General features: G+C 50.9%; 1 protein-coding gene across 2 annotated transcripts in view; it reads right to left on the bottom strand.

The window, feature by feature from the left end:
- Window positions 1-11,124: 11,124 nt before the first annotated feature.
- The window catches only part of PGM1 (phosphoglucomutase 1), a 60,137-nt gene continuing 46,712 nt past the window's right edge, over window positions 11,125-24,549 (bottom strand). For both annotated transcript variants that reach the window (XM_046645591.1, XM_046645590.1), the window contains exons 8-11: window positions 19,564-19,699; window positions 16,609-16,792; window positions 14,104-14,238; window positions 11,125-11,772 (exon numbers count right to left, since the gene is read on the bottom strand). In XM_046645591.1, coding sequence (XP_046501547.1) covers window positions 11,683-11,772; window positions 14,104-14,238; window positions 16,609-16,792; window positions 19,564-19,699 — 545 coding nt within the window. In that variant the 3' untranslated portion in view covers window positions 11,125-11,682. The remainder of the gene's footprint in view (window positions 11,773-14,103; window positions 14,239-16,608; window positions 16,793-19,563; window positions 19,700-24,549) is intronic.

Here is a 24,549-nt window from a genome sequence, read left to right as displayed (position 1 = left end):
CGCTGTAAACAGGCATCTGCTCGTCACAGCTGTGACACGTCTTTGGAAGGAAAAGCACACCATGCCGTGGGAGTGCACAACACGGAAGGGGAGAGGAGGCTCGGCCCCGATGGGCAGCCAGGGAAGCCTTCCCCAAGGACATGATCCAGATGCGGAGCCTGAAGGATGTGTAGGAACCGGCCACGCCAAGTGGCGTAGGAGAACATGATGGTGAAGGCCCTGAGATGGGAAGGAGCCCGGCACATCTGAAGAACTGAAGGAAGTTCTGTGCTGATGAGCCAGCAAGAGAGAGAAAAGAGTGGTGTGAGTGAGCGGGCAGAGAGAGGCAGCAGCAGATCCCACGGGGCCTTGGAACGCCACATTAGGGGTTTGGTCCTTTATTGGTCAAGTCTCCTTTTGTTACATACGACAAAGACCTAATGCAAACTAGTTTAAGAGAAAAGGCAATTTATTAATTCATCTAATTGGGAAGTCAGGAGTTAAAGCTTCAGGTGTGGCTGGATCCAGGAGCTCAAATAGTATCATCAAGACTTTCTTTTCAACTAAGTAATAAGATGAGTTTTATGTTTTAGTATGTGCGTGAGGAAGATTGGCCCTAGCTAACATTTGTTGCCAATATTCCTTTTTTTGCTTGAGGAAGATTGTCGCTGAGCTAACATCTGTGCCAAACTTCCTTCACTTTGTATGTGGGATGCCACTGCAGCCTGGCTTGATGAGCGGTGTGTAGGTCTGTGCCCGGGATCCAAATCTGTGACCCCAGGCCACCAAAGCAGAGCGAGGGAACTTAACCACTATGCCACCAGGCCAGCCCCGAGGTTTGTCTTTTCAAAAGCTCACACTGGCTGTTGTAAGACTGGAGTGGAGGAGGCAGGAGTGGAAGCAGAAATGACTTCAGATTCTGGGCAAACTGACACATCTCCCAGCTACCTTGAAATCACCTAGAAATGCTCCATAAACCATAGCAGAGATCCTTCTAAATGCACAGTAGGACTTGCAAGAAAGTAGGAGAAATGCTCCTGGGGCAGACGAGGAGGACGCTGACAGACAGAGGGTTCAGCGAGTGGCTGCAGCTGTGGCTCCCTTGGGACATTCTTCCGGTCCTGGGTAACCAAGAGGCTTGGGTTTTACAGCGCCTGGGGAAAGGAGAGCAGGTCTCAGGCCTGGATGAGATGGGCCTTGATCTTAGAATCTTCCTCCTCTACCCTCACCCGCATAACGCTGGGCACCCCAGTGCAGGTGAAATAGTGGACCAGAAGAAAGGCCCCCGTCGCCATGGAGAGACACGAAGGAAGCGTTTGTGTCTTGGCCTGGGCTCCGGGTAGAAAAGAGCCATCCCCTTCGAGAATTCGTAAACCTGAGTCTCCTCCTGGGGTCCCACTTGCATGGTCCTGAAATCTTCAACTATAAAAGGGTTCCAGACTAGTCATACCCCTGGGGTACCAGGGACAAACAAGCACGACACCTCTCTGGCGACCCTCAGTCCAGGATGCACCCAGAGGAGAGTCCCACCAGGCATATGCTCACATCCCCACGCTGAGGTTTTCAGCTACCTCTTTCCCCCTGTGGTGGCCACATGGACCTGTGACTGGCCATTGGGGCATTCCTGACTCCCTCTCAACCTGTTTCTGACCTTTCTAGTTCTGTCCTCGTGAGTCCTCTTCCTGTGCGTGGCCTGAGCTGAGCCCGCTGTGGCCATGATATTTGCCTCATTTCCCTGGCGTGGAACTGCTGCCTCCCTCTCAACCTATGTGTTTCCTTCAGTTGTGAGGCCCCCGGCTGCCCCCAGTATGAGTTTTCTCTACCTCTTAGGCCCAGCCTGACCTCGGGATCCTGCATCCTCACGTGAACCCATGTGCATGATGTCCCTCTCGCTTTGCCCTGACCCTACACGCTGGACCAAGAGCGAGGGAACGGGGAAAGGAGAAGGCAATCAGGGCAGGCTGGGTCTTCACCCCAGTCTGTGGCAGCTTGTGGAGGTGGCATGGCCTAGCGGGGCCTGGGCTCCTGACACCAGAGCCCCTGGGTCCTCTTGCTGACCAGGCCCGAGTCTGGCCCGGTTAAGACGTGGGTGGGAAGCCTCTCCTGACCCTGCCCCCTGCAGGGGCAGTGCAGTCTCTGACGGCGCTCCAGGGGCCCGGCCTGAGGTGGTGAGGCTGGCAACAAGGAATGCTGGCACGGAGTGCGGATCCAGTAACTATCCGACACAGGAAAACAGAGGCGACACGGCAGTCTCTGTGAGGAAAGAAAAGCCACAAGCAGCTGGGAACACTAAAGGAGTCGCTGGCAGCCGGGCCCTGCCCTGGTGCAGAGAGGAAGGCCTGCCAGCTTTCCCGAGAGACAAGGCAGGGCCCAGCCGGCCGTTGCCAGGGCAGGATGCTTCAGCTGCGCCCCGACAGACCAGGGCCACCCTTCCCAGCAACCCCTCCGGGTGTCGAGGGGGTGACTGTGAGCCCACAAACTCACACATGGAGATGTGCTTTGCGAATGGTAGAGGATGGAAAGGTTGGCTCAGGCTGCGGGCTGTGCAATCTACACAGGTGCCTTCACCCCCCCCCCCCCGTTCCCACAGCTCTCCGTGCACACATACCTCCAGCCCAGTGCCTGCCGCAGGGAACTGCCACTGTCAGCTTAATCACCTTTTTCTTGACTAGCGCATGGCCTCCAAGGTGGTGCAGTGGTTGCCAAACAGTATGGCTCAGTGAGCAGCTGCAGAAGCATCAGAGACCCATTTTTCTGTTGCAGACACAAGAGGCTGGACCGTGCCTCTAAAGGACTTTGCTTTGCATACAATTTAGAAGTGCAGGTTCAGAGACCAGGGACAGGAGTTCGAGTCTGGCTCTGCCACCCACTATCCAGGAGCGCCCAGCAAGTTATGTAACCCTGTCTTTCCCATCTGTACAGTGGGCACATTACAGCACCCAGCTCCTGAGGGCATGACGAGAGGAAGCGAGGTCACTTTTGCAAAGCACTCACACCATGCCAGGCCCATCGTCAGTGCTCAGCAAAACATCAGACCCTGACTTTGTTCAGTGTCTACATGCATTGGTGCATTGTGCAGCTCATTTAACAAGCACGGTGGATCCAGAGCACTGTGAAGACAGAAATGGACAGAGCAGTCTTCACGCTGGGGGAGCACATAGTCCAGGGGCACTGGCTTTGTGTTAAATAAAAGCTCTGCAGACACAAAGGCCACCTATCGTACAATTCCACCTACAGAAAACGTCCAGATCAGACAAAGCCACAGACAGAAAGTGGATTTGAGGTTGCCAGGGGCTGGGGGCACGGAACAGGGAGTGCCTGTTAATGCGTTCCAGGTTTTCTTAAGGGCAAAAAAGATGTTCTAGAATTGGATAGTGGCGATGGTTGCACAACCTGCACAACCTTGTGAGTACGCGAGAAACCAATGACTGGTACACTTTACAAGGGTGAATCTCACGGTATGTGAGTTATGACTCAATTTCCTTTAAAAGGGGCTCCAGAGTCTGCCTGCCTGCCATTTACATCTACCAGACCTTGGGCAAGCTACACCACCTCTCTGGGCCTCGGTTTTCTCATCAGTAAAATGGGAATAATAATAATCATTCATGGGACACGGAGGAAACAGCTCCTTCACCTGCTGACCTTACGGGGTGACTGTGATCACAGAAAGATTCCAAATCGCCGGGTGGGAAGGACAAGAGTAAGATCCATTAAAAAAAACCTACAATCTTTTATAAACACACCACCTGGGTTTTGTCACATCCCACTTCCCACGATCCTAAATTCCATAACTTCAGCTCTCACTTCCACAAGAAAGCCAGCAAGGCCAGGACTCCATGATCTGGAAGAGCTTACTCTGAAGTTAAATTCCTCAGAAGGAGGAAAGACTCTGGGCTTTAAAATAGAATCTCTTCTTGAACTAACAGCAACCTGCATTAATATTTCAACATATATAATTTCCAACCGTGTTGAATCCATTTTCCTCCACCTTCTCTAGGACAGCACCTGGCACAGGCAAGCACACATTGTTAGTTCTGTCACACTGCAGGAAGCTCTCTGTCAAAGGTCTGGACACGTGACATATGAGGAAAAAGGTGAGAGAGAGGAAGACCAACTGATGGTGGGACGGAGCCGTCATCAGAAGCGCGTCCTCTACATCCACTCATCGGTGCATCGCAGTGACGGAGACGAAATCTCAGAGGCAGTGAACGGGAGCCAGGACTTGACTTTCTGGGTCTCTGAGACCCGTCACTTATCACCACTGTGACCTTGAGCAAGTTTCCTAGACTCTCTGTGCCTCTGCTTTTCATCTAGAAAGTGGGAATAAAAATCATACTGCCTCTATTGTTGTGAGCATTGAAATGTGTAATGTAAAGTGTCCAATTAAAAAAAAATCCTGGCAGCCTAGTGGAATGAGAGTCAGAGCCAGAATGAAGTTGCTTTAACATAATCAAGGTGAATTTTTCTTGCTCATCTGGGTTTATGGGCTCAGGACACAGCTACTGAGCCCCTGCTGCGGGCCAGGCACTGAACTAGGCCCTGGGAATACAGCGTAAGTCATTGTTTTCCTCCTCCAGAGACCACTGTAAGGAGGTATGCAGTGGCATGCTCATCAGAGGGGACAGTCTCCTCCTGGGAGATGGATGAAGCAAATCTCTTCTTGTCTTACCTCAGATTCCCCAGGGCGAGCCTGATTGTTCTAGCTCATCTTTTTGAACCAAGCCATAAGTCACAGGTTAAAGGTTGTTGACTAGCCAGTGGATTGGCTGCCCTTGAGTCTGGTGCTCACCCTGGTCCAGCCGGCTGTGGCCAGGAAATGCCATGGGGGTTCAAAGCATGGCCATACCCCCTACCCCTTCAGAAGCCAGTTTCCCTAAGGAGGAATTGGGCAGAGCAGACAACACGACATTGGTCCAGCACAGAAACCTTTCCAACAGATGTAACAGCGTGTGTGACGTCAGGCGAACGTGGAAAAGCATAAGCAATTGGGGGACTGGCAGGTGAGGAGGGTGGAGGACGAAGTTGGACTGTGATTGGAGACAAACCTGGAGAGGAGGCTGGCAGGGCCAGCGGGGGTGAGCATGTTCCCTGGCCCTGGAAGCCAGGACATCCTTCATTGCCTGGCAGGATGATGGTGGTGGGAGCCAGCATCCCACAGATGCTCACTGTGGCCACTCTCGTCAGCGATGCTCGGCATGGAGTGGGAATCACCAGTCAGAAGTCCCCTTCCCATCTACCCCCCCAACCCCACTCCCAAAAAAAGACATTTTGAAGGTCATCCTTCGTTCTCTGCAAATTGCTATATGACAGAAAAGAAAATCTGCCTTGAGCGTGGAGAAGGGAACAGAAACATGAACTCAGGGGTCCTGGGAAGAACATCCTTAGGACGCCACACACTTCCCAGCAGAACGACCAGGACCCCCTGGGTTCAGGGAGACGGTGCAGAGGGGGCCAGACCCCCAAACCTTCCCCCTGCCATAGATCAGCCACACTGCGATGGTTACCACCGGATGACACTTGGGACCCCCGAACTTACCTTCAATTTTAAACCAGCCTTGACCTCTCCCCAGATGTCAGTGTAGATACATCCCCCTATCGGCACCACCCATCAGTCAAAAACATATCATTGAGTTATACACCAAATTTATGATCAGTTCATCTTGATAAAATCATTTTAAAAGATTAGACCTGAATACAATTTTATTTCCCAAAGGAAGTAACTCAGGCCTTGGTTCCAGTTCTAGATTTTACTGTTTTTATAGTCTGATCGACTCGGGTCTCAATCTCAGTTCCACCACTTGCTTATTTCAAACTTGGGCAAATTACCTCATCTCTTACAGCCTCCCTTTCCTCATCTGTAAGATGGAGTTAATAACACCCATTTTCGGGTTGTGATAAGGATTAAACGATACGGTGCATGTTAAGTGATTAGATGGTATCTGGTCCCCGACAGGTGATCAATATATATTATTATTAGTGACTTGTATGGTTTGGGGCAAATAATCTGATTGCTAAATGTCATGTTTACTGCAAATCTACCTATTTCACAGCACGGTGGTGAAGATTAAATGAAAGGATGCAAGTTGAAGTGCTTTGCAACGTGCTGTACAAGGCTTTTAGGAATCATGAAGTCAGACGTGAAGGATTGTGACAGCCGGGGCTGCAAAGTGCAGGTGAAAGAGCCAAGTGGACAAAAAAGCTGGGCCGTGACCTGAAAACAGCAAAGTCAACCTCTAAGTCACTTCTAAGTTCAAAAATACCAGTAAAGTTATTTTATTGATATGTGTCGTACTATTTCTGAAATTAATTGATTTCTTTCATCTAACAGTAGCCGTTCATTTTGTCCACATTGGGCACATAATTTTCATCAATTTACAGATCGACTGGTCTATTTTCAGATAGGCTTTTACACCCTACGTGAAACGTCAGTTAATCGTTTGTAAAAGTAAGAAAGTAGGACTATTTCTCAGAAGTAGCAGATAAGTTTTCATTCACGTCCCCACCACAACTGATTGATGGTTCTGCCTAGCATACTGTAGTGAGGTGTCGGGAGCCCTGTCTGGGCCTCGTAGAAACAGTGCTGCCATTGATTAGTGATGTCTGTCATGGGCGTGGAACGTGAAATGACAGCACATGCCTATGCTTAGATAATTGATAAATGGATGCTTTTGCTGTAAATAATTTCTAAATTAAATGAATTCTCATGCCCACATAATTCGGAATGCTACGTTTACTGCGGGGAAAATACTGCTTTAAGAATGGTGACAGACTGTATTTTCCAAAGATGGCCACAGGAACTCCCATCTCATGTGCTCTTCTGCAATGTGACCTTGCCACTCCCCAAGAAGAGGGACAGTTAATTCTCCTCCCCTTGAATCTGGGCTGGCCTGAGCGAGTCGCTCATAACCAACTAGACACAGCGGAAGCGATGCTGTGTGACTTCTGAAGCCACATAGGAAAGGAAAATGCAGCTCCCGCCTGGCTCTCTCGGCACACTGGCTCTTGGAAAGCTCCCTGCTAGAAGCCAGCACCGGCCGTGAGAAACTCAGGCTGCCTGGAGGGGTCCTGGGCTGGCGACAGGCCCAGCTGAACCCAGCCTTGGGGTCTGGGAGCCTCCAGATGGTTCCAGCCCCGAGGCATCTGAGTCTCCCGCAGCTGGTCCAGTCTTCCCAGGTGAGGGCCGGACGCTGTGGAGCAGACACGAGCTATGCCCGCCCGGCCCTGGCTGTTTCCTGACCCACAGATCTGTGAGCGCAGTAAGATCGTGCGAAAGTTTAACACCACTCGATTTTGGGGTGCTGTGTCACATAGCAACGGTAAACCAGAAAAAGAACACCAAACACCACGGGGGGGGGGGCAGTGGGTTTGCCTTCTCTTTCACCATGACTGGGGGACACCATGCGGGCTACATAAACTCTCAGAGTTTCCTTTTCCTGAGATGATAATAACCCTCCTATCACAGTGCAAAAATGAAGTCAGAGACCAGTGGGGACAGAGCTTTCACAAAACAGCGCTGCCCTGACAGGCCAGTTGACGGCTCCTCTAAGCAGCCTGCCTGTCAACTGCAGAGCAGCGCCGAGAACCAACAACGCTTTCTGGAAAACAGGTGTTAGCCCACGCCTACACCCCCAGCTCCACAGACCCAGGAGAGCTTCCACACCGGGCGAAACCACACCAGGCTCTCAAAAGGCCCACGGGACCAGCGGCAGACAGGAGGCATGCTCTGGTGGCGGAGACACTACGCGCTCCCACAACAGGAGCCAGAGGAGCCTCGGGCCTTCCAGAACCGGTGTGTGCCGGCGGGTGGGGCCCGGCTGCCTGCCCCGCCAGGCGCCTGCGTCCGCTCTGAGGGCCTCCGAGGGGCTCCGGGTGGGGGCCCGGCTTTGCAGACTCTATTCCGCCAAGGGGAGTAGGTCCTCTCCGTATTCAGCCTAATTTGGTAGAACCCTTCCCCACGACACCCCAACTAACTTTTGTCGTAACGGGAGGTAAAATATGTCTTAATGTTAAAACTAAGTTTTATTCAAAGTGACCGTGGCCCACATCACCCGCGTGCGGCCAGTGTCCACCCTGCCCCTCTCCTGGGTGTTTTGTCGCCCTCGGCCTGTAAAGCCTCATGAAAGAGCTCCTGGTCAGGCCTTCAGGGAGGGGACAGGTGTCACCTGTAACAGGAAGACAGTCATCCCTCGTAGTCAGGATGGGGGGGTCGGTCACAGCATCAGGACGCTGCTGCCGTCCCACTAGCAGATCCACTCCCTCTTCCCAAGGGCTGTTTACTGAACTTCCACCCTGAGCCGGGCCGGGCCAGACCCTGGGCACACGCTGCTGAAGGCGGCCGGCCCTGGGTCCCGGGGTCCAGGCAGAGGAGGCCTGGAAGGGGATCAGGCTGGGGACACAGTCGGGGTGCGAGTCAGGAAGACGCACTGTGTGAGGACCAGAAAAAGCCCCGGACAACCCACTGGAGGCTCCGGAACAGCCTCTTGGAGGAAACGGTGTTTGCATTGAGCCCTGGGGGGCCAGGAGGAGGGGCGAGGTGATGGGGCAGACAGAGGAGCAGGACGCAGGCCCTGAGACGGAGAGCACGGGGTTGGCAGAGCTGCAGGCGGTTCCGAACGGCTGCGGCATTGAGCGGGAGGCAGAAGCAGAGGGAGAGGGCAGGCAGGCTGCAGGCCTGTGGGCGACACAGAGCACCTGAAAGAGCACTTGGCCAGTGACGTGGAGAACAGATCAGAGGGAACCAGCACGAGGGCCACGGTGAGGCCACTGCTGACCCAGGCGAAACACAGGGACTCCGTGTGTGACAGCTGCTACGACTCAGATGGCACCCCTTCTGCTGGGAGCTCAGAACATGAGAACACGAGGGGTGTGTCTTACACGTGCTAATACATTTCTGGAGGATTCTTACACAGAAAGGCCAATTTCTGCCTAATGAGTGAACAAGAAATACAGCGTGGATGAACTCTGGGGCGGAGGAGGCAGAGGGGCCCACCCCGAGGCCCGGCCTCCCCAGCATGGCAGTGAGCTCGGTCTGTGCTGTCATGCTGTGGCAGGCAGGGCCCATCCGTGGAAGCCTGGCCATTTTCTGGGCCTGGGGAACTTCCCTAAACAGGAAACTGCTTCTCCCAAATGAGAGCTGAATGTCAAGAGGGAGGGAAAAAGCGAAATTTCAGAGTTGGGCCCCAAATAATTCCAACCCAATTTTCTCACTGTAATTCTCACCACGCCCAAAGAAAACAGGCCTCACTTACAGACCACATCAATCCTGAGAGGCGGGAGGCCTGGCTGCGTGTCGCTGGCCGGCCTCTCGGGGGTCTGTCTCCCGCACTCCTGGGGTCTCTCTGGCAGCCACAGAGGGAGGAAGCTGGCCCTTACCCCGGCCCACCCCCACTGCTCACGGCCTCAGCTGCCTTCCTTGTCTTCCCGAGCCTCTAGCTCCACCTGTAGCCCAGTGGGGTCAGAGGAAGTTGCTGGATTATGACGAGGGACGAGGAGGAAATTTCTGAAGTCATTCCAGGGGCCACAGACCCGCGAGTGTCTGCTATTCCACAGGTGGGGGGGGGGCGCAGTAAAGGGTCATGAAAAGCGAGTGAGATTCAGGGTCAAAATGCCACTTCCACCACATGGCAGCTGGGAACCTGGGGCAAATGACCGCAGTTTCCGTTGGGTTTCAGCTGCCTCCACTTTAAATGGGTGCTATAATGTTCTGCTTTTGGGAAGCAGCCAGAAACACCTGAAATAGAACAGGTGCTGGGAAAATCCGGATCCTGACAGCAGGTTTGCCCACACAACTCACAAGGCGTAAATCCCACACAGGCCTCCATCAGTGGGGACCCATCCCCTGCTGGTCCATTCCTTCCCACGGCATCTCACGCCCAACGTGGGTCAACAGTGCTTCCTGGCTGACCGAGACCTGGGAGAGCAAGATTCCTGGGGTGGCAGCGGGGAGAGTCTCTGGCAGCCCAGGCACACAGGGTAGCCCTTAAGTACCATGACACAGGGGGTCTGCACACCCTTCTCCACCTGCTGGCAGTGGCCAGGCAGCAGAAGAGGTGATACAACGTACTGGAAAACCGTGCAGGCTGGAGCTGCTCACCCGGGGGCGTGTCACACTCTCCAGGGCCGTGACCAAGGTGACTAAGTGGACCTCATGTGTATAATGGGGGTATTCAGACAGCCTACCTCACAGAGCTCTTGGGAGCGTTAAAGAGCATAACCAAAGCACTTGGGACACAGCCTGGCGTGGGGTCAATGTTCGGTGAGCACTCATTGCCCTCCCATCACTGCTGAAGCTCGGCTGTGTCTGCGGGCCCAGATCCCTCGTTAAATGGCAACATCGGAAGGCTCACCCCAGATAAAGATCCTGTGTCCTGGAATGGACACTCCACTCTTGGCGGGAGGGCGCAGAGTGGGGCTGCCTCCCCAGAACAGCCCATGGGACCAGTGACTGTGTGGAAGTGCCTCGCAAACCAGGAAATGCATTACAAACACTAGTGTTCCGGTTCTTGTTTTTCTTATACTTTAAAGTCTAAACATATTGTAAACATAATCCTAGTTTCCACTTATTTGACAACCTATCATGGACGAGACACAGTGCCCACTGCTTCTGACAGAGCCACTCAATGTTCTCAACAACCCTACAAAGTTAGAACTATTTTCATCCCCATTTTAGAGATAAGGAGAATGGTATTCAAAGGCCACCCAAGATCTCAAGTGGGATTCAAATGCAGGCTGGCTGGCTCCCAAGACTACACTTAAACTATACTTGTTGATCGAATATAAATGTTCTAAGATGACTAGGATGCCAGTGGGCTCAAGGTTTCCAGCCGAAAGCCTCACCTAATCCACAGGGCAGTGCCTGGCTATTAAGATCGCCTGAAAAGCATGTTCCTTTCACTCATTCCAGGTTAACCACCCCAAGCTTAACTCACTCCCCTGAAGGATGCAGGGCTCAGCTGACCCTGCTAAGCTCTGAAACGACAGCTCCTAGTCTAAGGATTTTCAACCTAGCACAGACAACATTTTGTTTTCTTGCTAGGACATCAAAACAACATACAGTACCCTCCTCCCCTCCAAAAAAGAAAATCTGTTTTCTTCCTGAAATCAAAACAGCATTTTGTAGATAAGAAAAAAAGACATCAACAAATCTCAGCTTATTTTGCTTTAATATCCCAAAAACATTTGTGTGAATGGGACTATGTTGCAAAACAAGGCGGAAGTCCGCAGGTGAGTACGTCTCCCTCCGAGGAAAAAACTGATGGGAGAGAAGGCACCAGAAATGGCATTTTGCTGGATCCACGTCAGCAGTAAACGGGAGAAAGGGTTCGCCAAGGAGGAAGGAACCTGTGTCAGCATTTCACCCTAAGGATGAAAAACGGCTTCACTAGCTGATGCTCAAGCTCCGTCTTCCATTGTAGTGTAAACAGACCCGGTGCTAAGGAGACAAGTCCCCACACAGCACACTGCAACGGTCACGAAAGGGACTGACGTTAGCCTCAGCCCTGGGTCCTCTCCCCTCCTTTCCACATGGCTCCCAGGGGCTTCTCACTCTGCAGCACCTCAAAAATGTGCCATTCCTCATCAACCGGTCAGTGGGAAACCAAGTCCTAAAAACCCTGGGTGCATACAGCTTGCCTCTGTGCATGCTCTTCCATCAGCTAGGTGGAGGTGCTGGGTGGAGGGACGTACTGCGTCTGGCCTGTTGTCTTAGGTGATGACAGTGGGTGCGGTGCGCCCTGTCCTCTCCTGGAGCTTCGACACCTTCAGCGCAATGGAAATAAGGGGGGCCAGCATGACCTGAGGGAGACACAAAGAGAAGGAGTTTCCCATCGCTTTCCCCAGACACTGATCCGCAGCTCCAGCCTCGGAGCGCCAGACCCTGGCGTCGGATGCCTGCTCCGACTTCCCGAAGGGCCCTCGAACTCTTCATACCTAACAACAACGACACGTGCTTTCCCCCAAAACCGAGCTCCAGCATGCCCTATTTCAGGGAATCGGTGACATCATGGCCTGTCAGGTAAAGCAGCTGAACAGCTGAGACTCCTGACACCGTCTTCTCCCGCGTTCCCCTCGTCCCATCCATCAGCGAACCTAGGTGACTTGTCTCTCCTAACCCTCTCTCAGAGCCACCCGGCTCTCTTGAGCCCAGCACTACAGCTCTCGCTAAACCGGCCTCTCCCTCTTACCTGGAACACCGGTGCCTCCACATCCGCTTCTGCCTCCTCCAATTTGTTTCCCACACTGCACCCGAGGAGATCTTTTCAAAACGCAACCACACCCCCTCCCATCTACCTCTCACTTAAGGGGAAAAAAATGAACTCTGCTCTTGCTTAAATAAATATTTTTTAATATTTAAAAAGAAGTGAAAACTACTCATCTGGTTGCACTGCCCATTTTACAGAAGAGGAAACTGATACCCAGAGGCGAGCTGACCAAGTGACTCCAGGGCGGGGCCAAGAGCAGCACAGCCCCCACCGCCCTGTCGCTGTCCCTCACCCACGTCTCCGCCGACTCATCGCCCCCCGGGGGAGGGCTGGAGACCCAACCCACATGCTGACCCCACCACCTGCCATTCCCCTGGCACCCCGACAGTCCTGCAAAGTCCGAGGCTGAGGCCAGCCGCTCTGGAGGAGGGGACGGCATCTCCCAGCTGGAATGGTGGCACCTGGGCGCTGTGGGCACCTGCACCCTTCAGCGCCCTCCCATCTCCTGAGGACTAGGGCTCAGAAGAAACTTATCTTTCATCCGTTCTTTGTGTCTACCAAGTGCCAGGCGTTAGGACAGAGAAACCCAATGTCCTTCCTCTTCTCCGCTCGCTCTGTTATCCCACCGGCCTACCATGCAGACACCGCTGCCTTTGGTTAAGTTTTAGGGGTGCCTATAACATAACAGCGGTCTGGCGATGACTGAAGCTGGAGCGTGGCCACTGGAAAACTGTCCAAGTGGAGCATTCTCTCACCTCCCTCTTCTGGTAACGAAAACAACTATAGGAGCCACTCTTTCTCCAAAGCTGATCCTCTACGCCAGGCACAGTGTGGAGAATTTTTTGCATCCACTGTCTCCTTAAATCCCCATAACAGCTCTGTGAGGGAGGTGGCATTCTGCCATTTTACAGACGAGGAAACCAAGCTGTTAAGTGGCAGAAACCGAATTTAAAACAAGATGTCTCCAACTCCAAAATGTATGCTCAGAACCACTACGCCAGGGGCTTCCAAGTGAGTTTCACAGGTTTTAATTAGGTGTTAGAAGGAAAAAGGTTTTGTGGAAAAGTGAGCCTGGCGAGTGCTATTCAAACAGGCGTCGTTACTGCAAGTCTCCGCAGAGCCTGTGAGGTGCAGCGTGTGCGGTGAATTGCCAAGAGGGGCTAAGGCAGCACAACGCTCCCCACACGGCTCTGCCCCGGAGCTCTGGTTGGGCAGCACCTGCCAAGACAAGTGCTGTGAGGAAGGCACACGGGGAGCCCTCCCCTGGGTGTCACTGCCTCCCCTTACCCCCTCCATTTGGGTGGCAGTCCTCCGAGCTCTCCGTCCCACCCCTGGCCCCCTGGTCCCTCCTCATCTGACACACTTCTGGAGAATCTTTGGGTGGGGCTGGGGACCCAAACCACAAGGCTGCCGGCCCGCAGACCTTTCCATAAAGGTATTTCTTGCAGGGCCGTGAAACTGTCTCTCCCCACCCCAAGTCTAGAACCAGCTTGTGTTCTGCAGGGCAGGTGGTCAGACAAGCAAAGTGGCAAGTGATCAGTGACAGACAGAACATCAGACAGGCGGGTGATAAGAAGGTTAGTTATCCCGAATCTGGTGTGTGAACTTGCCAGGTGTGTGAACTTACTAACAGCTGCTTTGCCTGCCTGTGCCTCGGTATCCCCATCTGTAGCAGGGACAACAATGGAGTCCACCACATTTGAGAATGAATGACCCATGTAATGGGTTTAGAACAAGCTTGGCAAATAGAAAGTGCTCAGACCATTGTTAGCTATTACTGTTGTCAGGAAAACTGGCAGAGACACGGGGAAAAGCAAGCACTCCTACGCGATCATTTAAGTGATGGCTGTGACAACACAGGCTCGGGGGAACCACTGTCGTCCTCCAACAGGAAGAAGCAGTCGGGCACAGGGCTGGGCGTTACCTGGGGGTCCTGATAGATCTTGGCGAGGTCCTTCTCATAGCTGTCGATGTACAGGCGGATGGTGGCCCCGGCGCTCCCAGTGCCGCTCAGTCGAAAGATGATGCGAGAACCATCTGCAAAAATGAGCCGCAAGCCCTGGAAAAGAGAAGCAGAGACCGTTTCGCCACATGCTGGGAGGGAGACTGAAGGCTGGAACATGACAAGGGTCCACTTGGGGACCTAACCTCATCCATACTCGATCAATCGGAGGATTGATCCCTGATAAAATGGCAGCAGTCGAGGCCCATGAATCTCCCCTCGGTCAACCTGTCACTACATCCAGTCAACGGGGGCTGGGCGCACGGGGAGACGCATCCGCAGGGTCAGGTGGGGAACCCGATCCCAGGGAGGCTGAAGGACACGAGGCCTGACCCCCCTGACTTCCCTGTAATTTATGGATTAACCATTCCAGTCTGAAGCTTAATAAATACATAAATAAATAAGTAAACCACTAGGTGTAGAAATTTGATCCCCAGATCAGGAGGGAAACACGGGCTGAATGGGCTGAGACCAGAGCAGAAGAGGCTTCAGGCAGATGAGAGGAAGAACTCTTCACCAACACGGACAGAGAGCCTCAGAAAGAGAGCAGGCCATATGCCCCAAACGGAAGAGGCTGTCCCCAACCTGTCAAGTGGGACCCAGGGGTCAGTCTCCCGCCGATGCCTGGGGCCTCCAAGCGGTGTCCACGTGGGGCACTGCCAAGCCCAGCCCCTCGCTGAGGCCCTCTCCGTTCCCTCCCTGGCAGCCTCTCTCATCCTCAGTCATCATCTGGCTTCAGGGGGCTTCAGGTTGGGGACTCAGGTGGAGATTCTGCGGCCTGCGGTAGGAAGGCTGGGCGAGATGGACCCCTCGGTCTTAAGGAGTCTGTCAATTCCTCAGTAAAATGAAGAACTTTGCGCAAAGCCAAGGACCAGCCAGAAGGGAAGACACTGTTGCTCCTCTGCTAGTCGTCACCAAACCCACCCAGCGAGGGGCTGTGCCGTCCCGCAGGGAAGACAGCGGGTGAAATCAGACTCATTCCCGCGTCAGTCACCACGGGGAGACACAGTTCACCCCCTTTACTGTTTCCTGCTTTCTGGAAGTGTTCCTGGGTTGGTCTCCTTCTCCCACAGCTTCAACTTGAAGTGTCTCAATTCCTCCCACCTGACTGTGGATGCCACGTCCGCCGCCAAAGATGTCCCCTCCTCCCTGGGCTCCCAGCTAAGCGCTCAGACTTGCTGACTAGAGCTTGAGCTGTGGGCTTGCTCCTCCTGGAGCGCAGAGGGCGGTGCCCACTCAGCTCAGGCGGACACTTGGCCCGGCAGCTGCCCCCCGCCCCCTCCCCCCTCACAGATGCTCTCCCTAAAGGATTGACCACCACCCTGCCTTCCCCGGGGCCCCTCCCTCCCTCCTCTTTTCCCCACGCACCCCGCCTCCGTCCCAGGCCTCTCCCCTTCTGATTTTCTCAGACATAATCTATAGCCATGCATCTGGACCCAAAGTTCTCACAGGCGGTGAAAAGGCATAAGAAGAGCCACTGTGCCCGGACTTTGAGGAAGGCAGACCCCAGGCACTGACGGTCGCTGTGGCCATGCTCCATCCACCCGTTGGCTACCTGCTCTCCAGAGACTTTAACCAAATCCCGCAGCCCCTCTCCTCCGAAGCCTGTCGGATGCCCTGAGAAGGACCGGGCTGAAAATCTGGGTCTATCAGGACAAAGAGCGGACAGCTGCTGCAGACCTCCACCTCCGTCCTCATTCTCTCTGTTTCTACATCATTAGCGACAAGGCATTCTGTGACAACGGAACTAGAGGAGCAAGGAGCCTGGGCCCTGGGTGCTGTGCAGAGCCTGGAGGGCTGGCCCAGCCGGCAGCCATGGCACCACTGAGGGAACCCGCCAGCGTGGTCGCCAGCCAGACAGGGCCCACGCTCTCAGCTGTGCTGTCCTCCCCACACTGCCGTGTTAGGGCCGGCTGAAGGTCACGCCCTGCACATAGCACAGTTAACGTTTCTGTGAATGGCTTGTTTATTTTTTCTTCTTTTTTAGAAATTAGAACACATCACAGAAACGTCTCTGATAATGGCAGTCTCACGCTGGCATTCTGCTACAATCCCGAGAGAAAAGAGCGGAGCTGGTATCGAAGCCAGCAGATCTCTCCGTTGTTTAGATTCTGGGGCTCCTCTCTGCACACACTCAACACGGATCTCACATATAATTGTGGAGGGTGTGAACATCCCCCTGGAGTCTGGGCTAAGAATCCCAGAACGAGGGCATCGGGGAGTGCACAGAACCGGGGCAGAAACCTTCCCCACACGGACACTGCGAGGCAGGGGGCACTCAGCAGAAAGCCAGTTGAGAGCAGCTACCCTAGAGAAGCAGGACGGCGGAGGAGACACGGCCAAGGGGCCTTTTTCCTTTTTCTCTTGAGATCTCAGAGATGAAGCTCTGAGCCTCTCTCCCCCCGACACACATAAGTCTGCTCCTACCTGGTTTCTCGAAATGCTTCCGTCCACTGGGTCACTGTACTCAAAGTTATCAATCTTCTCCACGGTGTAAACTTTGTCACCCTCTGAGAACTGCTTCCCCACGAAGGAGCGATCAGTTATCAGGGCCTCCAAGTCCTTCATCATTTTGTTGGCGCCCTCGGCTGCCACCTCCTCGTAGTCGTACCTGGAAGGAGTCACGGGAAGGAGTCACTTCAGATCCCGCCCGGGGTGCCAGCACCGTCTTCATCGTTGTCTGCCGCCCCTCCCCAACCACCTGACTTCAGAAGCTGGTAACAGACGGGCTTGTCCGTCCCTGGGGCTGGAGCAGGCCAGGGATGAAAGGAAGGGTTTGGAGGGAGGGCTCAGGAGCTTCCGAAAAAGCAGAAAACTCCCATCTTGGCTTTTCTACAGAATAAAGCTCTTAGAAGCTTCAAAGGCTTTCGGGAGACACTATCTAACATTTAATCGCCACATCGTGAGGAGAGAGAATTAAAAGCAGGGTTATCTCTAGAGAACCCCGCATAAGGGAGCGCGGGACTGGGCACGTCTCTGCCACATCTGGAGCTTCTCTGGGATAAGTGTGGGCCTGCTCTCCCTCTGGGACCTGCCTGAGGCTGCTGAGATGCTGGCCAAGGAGAGTTCCAGCCCCCACAGGAGCTTCCTAAAGTAAGGCCAAGTTCTCAGTGACCAGATGAAGGAGCCCAACCTAACTCTTCACATCTGAACCGCCTCCCTCCTTTCAGCGAGACTGGATCTGGCCCAAAGTGCTCAGGGTCCCCCTGACAGACACGGCCTGGTGTGGATGCAAAAGGGCCGAGGAAAAACAAAGCGCGTCGCAGATGAAACTCTATGACTGTTATTCTTCCTCCAAGAATTGTTCTCGACTTCTTTCTTATGAGGTTAAAGACTCTTACAGGTGGCTTTTCTTGACCTAGTGGCACATACTCTCTTGAGAGAGTTATTTTTCAGAGGCTCAAGATAGCAGAGTCTATATTTATTTGCGATAGTGAAACAAATATGATATGTGCAAGATGACACCTCTGAGACATGAGAAATACTGGGGAATTCAGGCCAACCCATTCTGGCTCCAGGATCCTATGAATCAAGGACAAGAGTCCCCTTAATCTGGAAGTCAGCTCTTTCCCCTAGTTAAAACGAGAAACAGCAAGAAATTACAACCAGGTGTTTGTGCTTTACGTCAGTGACCTCTGGGCATTCAGGGAAAAGTTCTATAAATCCTAGGCACAGAGGGTATAACAGAAGGAATCTGGCTTCGGAATCAGACAGAACGAGCTATGAATCCAGCCTCTGTTGGTTACTAACTTGCAACAAGGGGCAAGTCGCTTGTCTCTCAGAATCTCAGCTGCCTTGTCAATCACTGCTCTGAGGCTGACACGAAACAATTCGTGCAGAAGTGCCCAGCGCTTTCATCAAACAAATGGAGGCTACAATGGAGTCTTAACTAACCATTAACACAGGTTCTAAGGATTTTATTTGCAATACTTGGTTAGCAGTTATTTGAAATTAATAAAAATACTTTAACATAGTTTTTAGATGGAGACTTTTAACTGATTCAAGAGTGACCCTTTCTCTGAACAGACCCTCCTAATCTCATCCCACTCTGGCTACCGTTCACGTGCTGACGCATCCATTCATCTGTTCAGAGCATTTTTACGTGGTGTCACTCTGTGAGAGGTGTTTGGTGATACCAAGGAGCACGAAAACAGACATGGTGCTGCCTTCACGGTATTCTAGGCTCCAGAGAGTTCATGGCTGCTGTTCTGAATTCCCAGGTTTTTCTGGTTCTTCGAAAGTCAAGATTCTTGCCTTGGTTCCTAGGGCTACTGTGCGGTACCACGTGACCGTTACAACTTATATCTTCCACAAAAGAATAACTTAAGGGAGGAAGACAGCAATGAACTTGTCAAACTTGATAAAAGGATTCTGATTCAGGAGGCCAGGTTGCTTCAGGTTGAAATTCTTTCCTGACCATCCAGAGATAACGGACTATTAAATCCGCAACATATTTTTTAAGCTCTCTGTTCTAACTCATTTATTGTATAGAAAAGGCAACTGAAGTCCAGAAAAATTACATCTGTACATTTCTTACAGATAAGCAATTTATCTAATATCCTTTTTCTCATATTTCCTTTCCATAATCAGAATAGTGAGGTCCAGGAAAAATCTTGTTAGATTTTCACACTTACTGGGGGAAGAAAGTGAAATTAGTGGAAAGCACTACTGGAAAAATTCTTAATGCTTCTTAAAAACAGAAGCATATACGGTAAAGAAGAATGGCCAAATAGTCTAAATATTCTGGTCACTGCTGAATCCCAGCGCCTGGCGGAAGGTAGGCACAATCAGTATTTACTGAACCAACGAACGAAGTGTTGACAGGTACACAGCCTTTAGGCACCTATTTTAATAACTCAGAAAAGTTGATCTAGACTAAGGATTATTGTTTCCATAATTTCAGAAAACAGTTTCTATACTTTTAGTGCCCAGAGTTTGCAAAACACCTTCAGACTCATGTTTCATTCAATCCACTCCTAACTGGAATGTTATTTCTATTTCTATAAATGCGAAAACTGAGTAGAGAGAGAGGTTACATGACTTTCCAATCTACTGAGGGGCAGAAACAAAATTTGAATCCATTCTTCTGCATCTAAATCCAAAACTATTATCATGTCCACCTGAGAGGTACATTTAAAAGGCTTACAAAACATTTACTCTTTCGAATATGTTAACTACATTTTTTTAAGCCTCGTTCTTTAAGGCTAATGTAAAAGCTGACTTCATCTCAACTCTGACTGAATAATGTTAAGATCCCCAGTTGGGAGAGGCTGGATGAACTAGGGTTTGACTATCACTTAAGACGTGAGAGTCTGTATGCGTGCGAACTCTCCCTGCCCACCTGTGCGCCCTCCTCCGAGCCCCGGCCGGGCTGCGGCTCACCTGGTGAAGAAATTCCGGCCATACTTTTGCCAGTGATCTTTGAGAATGTCCTCCACGCTCTGTTTGCGGGTGGCGAGAATGGAGAGCCAGGCGAGGACGGCCCAGAGTCCGTCTTTCTCACGGATGTGGTCAGAACCTGATCAGGGGACAGCAAGCAGCTGTGAGAAATGAGAGGCCTCCAAAAGGCTTGAGAATAAACTCAACAGTCAACATGAAGACCCAACCAAAAGAGTCATGAAACTTTACTGAGGAACCTGAACACACACGCGGAAGGAACCACGTATTGAACAAAGCGACATAATATTGAAAAGAAGTTGATGCTTCCCAAAGTAATTTAGAAATTTAAGGCAAATGTCAATAAAAATGTCAGTGGAATAATTTGGTGGAACTTGATGTATCAATTATAAAGTATGAATGTGAGCAGAAAAAACAAAATAAATCTTAAACAAACAGCACAAGAACATGACCACTGTCAATTTTCAACCATTAAAATAGTCTGGTAGCTCAGTGGAACAAAAGTGAGCATCTGGAAAGAGACCCAAACCCATACGAGCCTTTAAGATATGATAAAGGTGTCACTTCAAGGTTGCAGGAAAAGAATGGATTGCTTTTTTTTTTTTTGAGGAAGATTAGCCCTCAACTAACATTTGCCACCAATCCTCCTCTTTTTGCTGAGGAAGACTGGCTGTGAGCTAACATCGGTGCCCATCTTCCTCTACTTTATACGTGGGACGCCTACCACAGCATGGCTTGCCAAGCGGTGCCATGTCCACACCCGGTAACCGAACTGGCAACCTGGGCCGCCGAAGTGGAACATGCACACTTAACCTCTGTGGCACCGGGCTGGCCCCTGGATTGCTTTTGAAACAGTATTTGGATAACCAGCTAAACAGTTGGAAAAAACCATTCAAGAATTCTGGATGGATTATACACTCAAATGTAAAAACTGAAAACTTTTAACACTAAAAGACATAATCTATAAATCTTTTTTTAAATCTTGGAGATGGCAAATACACGTAAATTCAGAATTCATAAAAGAAAATAATCTATGTATTTCTCTACTTAAAAATTAGCATTTCTATCAGCAAAACTACCATAGGTAAAATTAAAAGGCCATTGGCAAACTTTAGAAAACACATTTGCCACATAATGTAGATGTTTAATACACTCAATACAGAAAAAATTCTTATACATTAATAAGAAAAGAGCAAAACCTCAATAGAAAAACAGGCCGAGGATACAAACAGGCAATTCACCAAAGAATAAATGCAGGCACCCTATTAACAAAACAAAAAGCTAGCAATATTTTGAAGAAGACAAATTAAAGTTAAAACCACAATAAGAAACCGCTACTTGCTTGACAAATAGCCACAGATTTAAAACCGAGAACACCGCGGCTCGGAGTCGGTGTGAGGGACCCGGGTTTCCAGCACGCGGAGGCTGCGAGGGCTCGGCCTCCGGGGAGCAGTGTGGCAACAAGAATCAAGCCTTCGAAATGGACCTGCTTGTGGATCCACCCCCTCCAGTCCTAGGACCTCTTTCTTTGGCCAACGGGGATTTGGTTAAATCAACCATAGCACATCTGTCTCCTTGCTAAAATCTTTACCAAAAACAATAAACTGGCTCCTCTGGAGGTGCTGATATGTAGGGAGATTGTTTTCTACGAGCCTGACGCGGAACAGAACTCTCATTTTTGCCTTTAACTTCCTTACTCTAAAAAAAGGCAGACGACATTGGGCTCACTTTCTGATTTCCGAGTAGAACTCCACCCAGGCCCTCTGCATATTATCACGCCTGACATTCCTCATGTGCCTGTCTGCCCTTCTCGACTTCCCCCGGGTCATCTCGGTCGTCCTCTTCTCAGAATGGTTGGGAGTATCAAGCACAGTGCTGGCTGTGCAGCAGGATCGTCACTTCCCTCTCAATCCTTCTAGACGCAGCGCAAACGTCGTCTCTGAGCCTAGCTCCCGGCATCCCTGGGCAGTCCTGAGCTACCTTCTCTTTCTTCTTCGGCAGCGACCTGTGCTAAACATGGGGTGCAGTGCCGTCCACTTTGAGCCTCAATCATCTGTTTGTGAGCCTGTCGCCCCACTAACCATGCATTTCTTAGAGGCATCTCTCATTTCTCCTGTGACTGAGTCTGGCGATCAACAGAGCACACGGGATATGGTAAATAGCTAATTGCGAAGAAGGGCATGAATCAATCAATCAATTAATCTACTCCAACATTTTCTGTTTCCCCCTTTGCTTCATAAAGACATACAACTTTTTTTCCCAAAAGATTTTCTCTTCAGTAACATATTGCTTTTAGAAAAAACAGTCCTCGAAACCTGGATGCTGGCAAAACCAGAGATATCAGGCAATACTTTTAGCGCTTTATATAACAAATTTTGGAAATGTTTACTTAATTTTATATCAGTGGACTTTTTTTTTGCCTTTCCCGCTATTTCAAGGAACAAAAAGTTAGCTCTCTGACTCTCACCAGCTTTTGCAAATGATGATATGTTCTGGCAACAGTTCACCCTGGAAACCACGATCCAGCAGCTTTCCCAATATACTGAGAACTCAGGACAGAATATACAGCTTGGGATTATTCTCTGGGCTTCTCCTAGGCTTTTTTCCTCCTTCTTTTTTTCTTGTCTTTTCTCAGGCTAGACTGAAAGCATAGGGGTCATTTGTCCCTTTGTGCTTTTCCAGCTCTAAGTAAAGAATCTGGCTTTCTTTTATGTGGAAATGAAAATAAAACCTAAAAATCTTACCCCAGTCTGATGAAGTTACTTGGAGATAGCTAACTCACACACCTCATATTATTAACAATCACCTGCCTTGGATAACATAAGCCAACCATCCACTCCACGGCCATTCCCAGCCTCTTTGGGAACTCTGATTAATCTCACTAATCACCTTGGACGAATAAAACTCGAAGTAACTCTGACGAATACTCAGGAAGTCTGGGTAAATCCCATTTTCTTTAGGGTTCTGACGAATGATGAGAAGTTACTAGTGAAAAAAAGGCAGTGGTGTGTGTACCTGCTTCTGAAGCTATCGGTGTTTTTGCAGTTGTGGTTCAATGGAAAATGCTTTATACTTAAAAGTCAGAAAGCCTGATCTGAGACTGTCACTTATAAGCTGTGATAGAGGACATACCTTATAACTAAGTACTATATAGATGCAACATAACCATTAGGAATAAGGGAAAAATAAAAAATGTTCAGGGAAAATTAATACTTTCTACTACCTTATTAAGCTTTCAAAAATAAAGTCCCTTAACTGTACATATTGGGGAGGAAAATGAAACATAACCCAACATGCTCTTTTCTCTGAGCAGTGGGGATCACAGTGCTTTCTCTTCTCCTTTATCTAATTTTCCTATTATGAATGTGAATTACTGGCATCATTTTTTTTAATTTAAAAAAAGTGAAAGAAGCCAGGCTCGCTTAACTGGGAGCAAAGGGAGACGCCAGCAGCAGCAGCACCGGTCCGGGCCAATGTGAACGCACGGCGGGGATGTGATGGGTCTCCCCATACTTGGTGCAGCTCAGGGACCAAGTGAGCACATGGGAATTCTGCCTTTTCAGCATCTTCAAACACCTGTCGCTTTACTTGGGCCTCATCAGCACCTTGTGATAAGTATAAACTCAGCACATTCTGGGGCTCAGCCAAGAAAAATGTCAACCTTGCTGGGTGAGCCATGAGCTGCCGGTTTAGGGATTAGGTTCCATCTATCGGCATGGGCATCTTGGGAGCGCCCAGACTCCTGCCAGGTGGCAGGCCTTGCAAATGTGGATGTGGAAGCTGAAAAAGAGCAACATGGAGTTCTCTAAAAACACTAGCGTCTGTCTGTCTGTCTGTCTCTGCCTCTCTCCCTTCTCTGCCCATCCCTCTCTCTCCTTCAGTCTCCTGAACACGCTGATCTCTCCACCTGGAAATTTCCTCTCCACATATGCCTGCTAGTCTGGCCAACACCTCCTGTGATGACCTTCACCTCCACCATGCAGCACACCTTCTTTGGCCCTCCGTGCTTACCCCTATCCTTCAGACCCTGCCTGTTCTCACCCCGCCCTACACTATGAGCGTGTCCCTGGCTGGTGCCTGGCACACAGTCAGCTCTCAAGGATCTGCCCTGGGAATGGCCCGAGCCCAGCTGACTGGCTGGTAAGCTCAGCACACCTGCTCTGTCCACAGTCCTGTCCTCTTTGGCTTCCACTGCACAAATGACTTCGCTCTGAAAGCATGGACAAGCTCCTCAGGAAGCCTTTTCCAGATCCCACCAGCCCTCAGGGGGCTCCCCCCAGCCACTCCCAGCCTTCCCATCCAGCAGGAACCCTGCACTGCCCTGTGAGCGCCCCTGGAACTCTGTTTTCTTTGGAGGAAGGAGTAAGCCCCTGACGGCAGGAGCTGTATCTTAACCCGCCTCCATTTGATACTCAACAAACATGACCCCGTGCCTACCATGTTCCAAGTACCTAAGAGAATACCAGGATGAATAAGATCTGTTCCCTGCCCTCACAGGTGAACACAGACACACATGTGAGGGAGACAGGCGTGCAGGTAACATTTAAGTGACTTAGTTCTAATCAGGGCATCAGCTGGTTCTGTCAGGGTACTCTGTCTGGGAAACCCCCAGAGATGGGGTGCTCTAACCTTCCCGTTGGAAAACATACTCAAGAGCTATGCAGATTAGAATGGACGGAACCAGACAGAAAACCTCATCCCCTACCCCAGAACAGGTCAGGGGCCCGAGGATAGGCTCCCAGAGCTCCTACACTGCACCTTCTATCACTCCACACACTTATAACAGCCTGGCCAGGGTCTGACCTCCTTCCCCAAATGTGGACTCCACGGAACCTCACAAGGAGGTCGTGCCCACCAGTGTCCCCCCTAAGCCTACCTCAGCATCGGGGATACAGCTGAAGTCCAATAAACTTTGAGGAATGAGTCGATGGAAAGAAGTACAAACAAAAAGGACTTTTCATAAGAAATAAA

Source organism: Equus quagga, chromosome 18 (assembly GCF_021613505.1).
Source record: "Equus quagga isolate Etosha38 chromosome 18, UCLA_HA_Equagga_1.0, whole genome shotgun sequence".
Classification (NCBI taxonomy): domain Eukaryota; kingdom Metazoa; phylum Chordata; class Mammalia; order Perissodactyla; family Equidae; genus Equus; species Equus quagga.
This window is presented reverse-complemented; position numbering and strand designations above follow the sequence as displayed.